Source organism: Anopheles cruzii, chromosome 3, assembly GCF_943734635.1.
Source record: "Anopheles cruzii chromosome 3, idAnoCruzAS_RS32_06, whole genome shotgun sequence".
In the NCBI taxonomy this organism is placed as follows: Eukaryota; Metazoa; Arthropoda; class Insecta; order Diptera; family Culicidae; genus Anopheles; species Anopheles cruzii.
Genome location: NC_069145.1, coordinates 48,512,771 through 48,520,324, shown reverse-complemented (window position 1 = coordinate 48,520,324; position 7,554 = coordinate 48,512,771). Strand labels below are relative to the sequence as shown.

General features: G+C 38.0%; 1 protein-coding gene across 1 annotated transcript; it reads right to left on the bottom strand.

Annotated features, from left to right (window-relative positions):
- Positions 1-6,296: 6,296 nt before the first annotated feature.
- On the bottom strand, positions 6,297-7,192 carry LOC128270512 (GILT-like protein 2). Its single transcript, XM_053007918.1, has 4 exons — positions 6,902-7,192; positions 6,673-6,837; positions 6,457-6,603; positions 6,297-6,389 (listed from the first exon to the last, which is right to left on the bottom strand). Exons 1-4 carry the CDS (start codon positions 7,190-7,192, stop codon positions 6,297-6,299), a joined length of 696 nt encoding a protein of 231 aa, XP_052863878.1.
- Between the last annotated feature and the right edge of the window lie 362 nt (positions 7,193-7,554).

Genomic DNA, 7,554 nt, shown 5'->3' with positions numbered 1-7,554 from the left:
AGGAAACGAGTTTCAAGGCGGGCATACATCAGACCAGAGGCCAGAGTGTTCGCATTCCGTTGTTGCAGCCGATACGATAAGCATGATTCGACTAATAATCATCACTTTTCTTTGTCTGCCAACATTGGTGATGGGTGACTGCTTCACTGCGCCATCTGGCCAATTTATTCCGCAAAAGTTTGAAATTAACGAAGCAAATCCCACGTACGTTTCCTTGGAAAGCTTTGACTACATGTTTAGACTTATAAACGTGAAGCACGGTCGTTGTCTGAAGTCTAGTGCACGATACAGTGATAATCATTTAAATATCAGCGTCTTCTGCTATAAGCAAACCAATCGGAAACAGTTCACCCTTGTAATCTCTCCTTCAAACTATACGTTTGATTATCGGACGACAATGAATCATGGAAGTGTTGAAAGTTTGGAGATTTACTTGTGTCATTCGGTTTATCATATCCAGGGATGGGTAGCAATAAACTCTTCACTGGTTTTCGTTCCACATGTCGTTGTCGGCCCTAGTCGAGTGACATACGAAGAGGACTGTGAGTGTGACATAGATGTGACTCTTAGTTTAGAGTTCGAAGGACCTTTCCAAGACTACGGAATGAGCATAGGAAAACCACCAAACAAAAAACTAATCCTTATGGCGACAACCATTGCAATTATGTTGGTATTAGTTCTAGTGCTTTGTGTTGTTTGTTCGTATTTATAGACCAGTTTAACGTCCGTTTACTTTCGTAGCCAAAGTTTATTGTTTGTTTCGCAATCTAATTAAACAATTTCAAAGTTTCACAGGTTAGCAAAGTTTGTTGTTGTTGAAAACCGCAATATTAATGTGTATGATTGTTGCATAAAATTTAATAAACAATGCATATGTTTGTGTCAAATCTTTGCAAGTCAAATTTTTTGTGTGGGAAACTTGAAAGCAATATAATTGTTCATAATTATACAATTTAAAAATTATAAAATAAAATGTTTGATAAATTGAAGTTGATCCTTGAAACCGTCTATTAATAGGTATATACACATAGCAAGTGATTATATGATTCTCTTCAAAAAACTAAACATAGTAAAATAATTTCTGCATGGCATATTTATAAAAATGCTCTGAAACTATTAAAAGTAATTGGAAAAAATACTCCTTCTCTAACGGTCTGTTTAGTGCGATCAATAACTCACTAAGCCAGATTTCATCCGAACAGCAAACAGTTCTATGAACCTATGAACTACAATTGTTTGTTGAAACATTATATTTTTAAATTTGTTTGCTAGTCATAAAGTTATGATAATGATATTAGGGTAAAGTCTGATTATGAACAAGTTCGTCTCACATATGTTTGCGCATGGTTGAAATTCTAAAAGACTTTTACCTTTTTATATTAGAATATTTACATAGATAGCTACATTAAAGCAGCATAGCAACATTTAAGCCATGTGAAGAACTAAATAATAATGTGGTTGGTTTAGTTGCAGCTCTCGCTGTTTTATGGGATGGCAGGATATGCCGCAAAGTCGAAAGATAGTCGTGCATCCTTGTTCCTCACAGGTGTATTCCCCCAAAGTGATAGTGAAGCGATTGTTGTTGCTTCCCAAGCTCTCGCTATTTGAAAAGGTTGGGAGGATCACACTCTTTTTCACATTTGCAAAGTCAAAATGTTTTTAATTTTTTTTGGTCAGAATTAGCATTTGTCATGGCAATGGAAATTGACCTGTGACTAACTGCGCAATTCTCCTTTGATTGCTAACACATGCAGTCGTTCGTAAATTGCGTGCTATCGTTGCTCGTCCTTGTGTTACAATATACTTCTTGCTGTTTAGGTAAATAACTTTCTAATAAATAGCCTCAGGAAGTTTTCTAACAATTTTTTAAGTTTTTTTAGTTTGTTATTGTAACAAATATATATTTTGAGTAATAAATAACCTTAACACTTACATTCTGTTCGGGTTAGTGTAATCTTCACGAGCATAAAACAGAGGCAAAATTAGGATAAAATGAACGTTATTTGTACTTTACGACGGCTAACATTCTTCCACTTTGTCTGACGTTACATCGGTGGAAACAGCTGCCAAAGAATTTATGGTGTGCTAAAGTGGACGCATTTGGAAAGATAGGAATGCTTCACTTCGCACGGTGCCAGTAGTACTGCTAATTCAGTAGCACAAAAAGCGCACAAAAAACTACGTGCTGCTGTAAGAGGTTTTCGTCTGTATCATAACATTAGCAAGATCTTAGCAACTTCATCACTTCTACGTTTCTCAGTATCAAGAGTGCTAGCTCAGTAACAGGAAAACTTTTTTACTTGTGGTCAAAGTATCGCTACACATCGTGTAATATTCACTGTGTAATGTAGAGGTAAGTCTATGCTTTGTACCGCTTTACGTCTAGTTATTTGTGCCAGCGTTAGAAAAGTCAAGGCATTAGTACGCCAGAATGTTAAATATTGTATCTTAGAAGTGCTATATCGAGTAGTGTATACTCGTATTCCCTTCGCGGCGAATCATTTAATATGGAGTTGAACATTCAATTATAAATATTTTGAACGACTGTGTTACAATTAGCTCCAACAGAAACTCGTCAAGATTGTGGGGTGAATTTGTGCGGTACAACAGCATGTACAAGGTAGAGTACAAGGTAAAAAGGACAATTGATAATGGCAAAAATATATCCATTACAACATCCAGTTGGCAACTCCTTACGAAAAGATAAAGAAGTGCAGATGCAGTTTAGTATACGGGAAGATGAATGCTGTTACAGAACAATGAACGTAGTTCCCGTGCCCACTGTTCTGAGAGTTAGGTAGAATGGAACAAAATTGCTTCCATAAAACAGAGAAAAAGTGTGAAAATGACCAACCATAGTACGCATCTATCTGGGTAGAGAATGGAGTAAATGAACGCTATTATTCTTCACACTTGTGAAGTGCATGGACGGAGAATATATTTTTTCATCAACTGCTTCTCTGTTTCTTAGCGTAATTCTGCTGGACAAATAATTTGGACAAATGAAGAATGGATTTTGTTACTCCAGAATGTTCCCTAATTGCTGACATAATTTTGGTACACACTTTTTGCTAAGATGTGAAGGAAGCGTAAGACATTCCATAACCGACATTCCAATGGATTTGTAATGCAACACCAGCAGTAATTTAAGAACAACAAAAGAAAAATGCATTAAGGCCTGAAACACCTAGAATGCCTACAAGATGTTTACGCTAAAAAAAGTTCAGTTATATGTTGATTTAATTTCACTTTTCATAAATTAATACGCTACTCCCGCTGTTAGTAATAATCAAACACCACGAACGTTCCGTATCTTGAAGTCCTTTATTGGTCACCCGAAAGAAGCGACTCAAAATTAGTCCGCCGTTCGCGGCGTTTCGCTTATCACTGGTGGTTCTTTCGTAATGCCAAGAGTGTCCCAGAAAGTGTCGACCGATGATCCTACCTCTCTCACTCGTGAGTCGATCGGTGATCATCTCTCTTGGCTCGTAAGCGGGTCTGCAGCTTGTTTGCAGCCTGGCATGCAAGTGGCGGCTAGCTGGCTCTACCGATATCGGCGGCTGTCGGTAACACCCGCAGTATGTTGATCGTACTCCGATGAGATAGATTGAACAATTCGATTTTGTAGCCGTATTGCAGAAAATAGTTAGTCCGTGAGGTTCTAGGTTTAAAGCTAAGCGCGATATGCAGTAAAAGATAAATAAATGACGAAGACGTCCGAATTCCGAAGAGCATGATTACGACCCTCGTGAGGGGTTCATGTTGTCGATAAGTAGTCGCATAGTGCGGTATGTCCATAAGCGTCCTGTTATGGTGCTGTCTAGCCTGAAGCGGCATTAAGACATCCGGGCAGCGTGACTGAGTAGAGGTGCCGTTAAGAAGGGCAGCAATCGGGGAACATTGGTAATCTTTGGTATTATAAGTGACGTGATATGGAGCGGTGGACAACAGTGCAATTATGGGCGACGGTAGTGGGCGTGAAGTATGCCGAAGGCAAAGACGTATGGATGGAAAAGGTTGAGTGATTCTTCCACGTTCGATTCGTCGGCATGGACAGTTAGTTTTCTGGTTTATTCAAACAGCGGTGCAGTCGTGTGTCTTATTCGACGTCCACAGGACGTCCTCTTGGTCGTTATCGGCAAACATTTGTAGCAAACTATTCTTCTCTTGTTCTCTTGATCACACAATATTCTCAATCGCGCCAAATCGACGCCATTTCAATTTCTTATCACTCAGGAAGTTTTCAGGATACATTAAAATATTCCAACCAAGGTCCCGTTGTCTCTGGCGAGACGATTGTGGTACAGTTGTGGACAGAGGAGATATCTAAATGCCCCTCTGTCCACACACACGGAAGCAAGTCACAACAAATGATTCCTTTCAAAATGGTTCCACGACCTAATGATAACCTAAATGATAACTAAATAAATAAATAAATAAATAAATAAAAAATTATATTAATAACAATAAACCAATAAATAAATAAATAAATAAATAAACAAATAAATAAAAATCCAATGTTGTACAAAACATCTACTGTAGTCCGCAATGAGCTGCTGTAAAGAGTAGAATGAATCTCTGGGTACATGCCACGGATTGGGCTTCACTATAATCACAGTTTTCACAGTTATTTTTCGTCGCCACTGAATTATTTATTCTTTGAGTCAACTGTCTTCTCAAACGGTTGTAGAAGCAATTTCTTATGTTATGCTGCCAATGAGTAATGGCGACCGTTCTCGTGACTGTAAACTTGACGCCTTTCCCTGTTGACCAAGCCGTTGACTACATCAACGCATTGAGAGACCTTGATGCTTTCTGTACGATCTGACAATCATTGCCTTAATTAGGTGCAGCTCAACATCTCTTTTATTGATAATCAACTGTGAACGCAAAGCCCGCGTTACTTGAAACGTAAGGATGAATACATCGCATCATGATGGCTTTAGTATCTCTGTCAGTTTATTGTCCATTTCACAGAAAATTAATTTGTTATCATTTAAAACAGCGTTCTCAAAGGTTTTTGTGCTGAACTGGATTTTGAACTTGCCCTTGAAACCTGTAAAATAAACTTCGTGGCGTTAAGATCCGTCTCAACTTTCGGGGACTAAAGGTATATGGACGAATCGCTACATTACTATTATTGTACGGCTTTTTATTCTAGTTTGTTTATGAACATTATAGTGATTTTCATTTAAAACATTAAATTTTATTCAAACAAATATACAAACACTTTGATCAAGAAAATAAAATTCTGTTCTACAATTCTTAAAACGTTTGTACTCAAGGTTTTACAAGGGATTGTACACAACTATGTACTTCTCACACACATTAATCGTCTTGTGCTAAAGGGTTACTCAGGCGGGACAGGCGGGAAGAAGAACGACATTTAACTTATATTGTGATAACTAGTTGAATGAATGCATCGAAATACTAACCGATATGGTAAAAGACAAACTCAATGTACGTGTTACCAGATGGCCTCAAAGCGTTTATTGGCAGAAGCTTCCGGCGTCGCACAATATCAGTTCCGGCTTTTAATTTCCCTTCGATGCGATGGTAGATCATGTGACCAAAAATTGACAGTTGATGGAAGCATCAAAAATGCTATCAAATTCGTCGTCTTCGGGGGCGCTTGCTGATGAGCGAGAACAAAATTGATTGCAACTAGCCCATATGTTTGCTCGTCCTTTCTAACACCACCAACTAATAGAAACGGCAGTTTCGTATACACGGGGCCGTGAGTGGGACTTTATCTGCCACCATCAGGCGACAAAGGATTCATAAAGGTTTAATATTATTACTCACCATCACTGTGATTGCTGTTAGCCTGCGTTTGATTGACAGTAGACTCAGGTCAATTGGGCATTAGATGTGGTCGAGATTGACCTGGAGGTTGACAATGAATCAATGTTAGATACTCTGTCTAACACTGTTGGAACCGACGAAATGAAGCATGGTTGGAAAAAAAAAATCTTTTCGTTTTGGAACTTTGGAACTTTTCAGATCGCAAATTCTCGACAGCCCCTAATGTTGCTACATGAGTTGTTTGAAGTAAGTAATATTAAGAAATATTTTTTATTGGTAAATTTATGGTTTATTTATTATAAGAAAATGAAATCAAACCTTGTACAATGTTATTTAGTTCGTGTTTTAAAGAGGGCATTTTTATGTTGCACTCGAAAAAGATTCTTAATTGCCGTTTTCATCGAGCACACTGTTTTTCGAGTTTTGTAAGATTTTACACAATATTGTCAAACAATATTTCGAACGAGAATGTATTGTATTATGCTTAATACCTATAACTTTCTTCCATATTTTTCCTCATAGCGTTGAACGAATTTTCGATCAAAATGATTTAGCCATTCGTCTTGTTGGTAAAAATTATATGGCTGCAACATAAACAAGAAAATATGAAATGTTGTTGGACTAAGAAATAAAATTGTGGCATATACTTACTTCGTCACCCACTATAGTTGGCACGAAAGGCAATGGACGATGGACGGCATCTGTTTGATTTGCAAAACGTTCGTATAATTGGGCACCCAGCTGACCTTGACTGCAATCGACGATTGATTGCTTCTTATCTGCGTGGTTTTCCATACACTTTGATGAACCATGATAAAATTAATAACTCATACAGTTATTAAATACGCTTCCATATTCCAAACTTACCTTATCGAAACTCGTTCGAAAATTTTTCATGAGGCACGCAATCACAGGGAAGGCTTGACTCATTGAAAGTTGTTCCAGTATACATCCGTGCATAATATTAAGTTGACATTCACGGACTCCATGTTGGCAGTGATACACTGGTCCCTCTCCGTCACGCTCTTCGATCTGCCGAAGCAAACAAGTGGTAAAATTAATCGCTAAACTACAAAGCTGTAGACACATTACATACCCATGATTTCCCGAAAGGTACCAGTTCAAGCTTCATTTCCTTGTCTCGACGTAACCAAGAAGGATACAGCTGGTGGGTGATGAATACCATACTGTCACTGCACAAAGTCTCATAATAAATGGTCACCGGTAATATGAACGTCTGATTGTTGGACGTGTCATCAAAACTTGTGTTCTTGTTAGCATTTTTGGGTTGGCTGATGTTCAATGATGTTCCAGTAACAACCGTTAACCCAATCACCATAAACAGAAATTTTGTATGTGGACCACATTCACAGCCTAGCATTTTCATTATACCTAGTTGAAAAACTGGTTTTGCACACGGTAGATTGAGAATTTCGTATTCACTTGTATAGATTGGTAGCTCACTTCAAAATTATGAAATTGACAAACTATTCCCTCAATTGCTGTTGCAGTTGTTAATGCTTTCAACTAACTCTCCACGTTGTGTTTGTTCACTTACTCTGTTATGCTGAACTGAACTGGTGTAGTTATTTCAATGCAATGACTAAAAATGTGAGGAATGTTATCACTAGCTTCGGTTTAACCATAATCACAGGGCGTTCAATTCAAATTCAAAACATAAATCATCTGACTGGAAATCAGTCACTCGTTGGCTAGAGGCTGCCGAACCGCAGATGAACCAGGAAATAT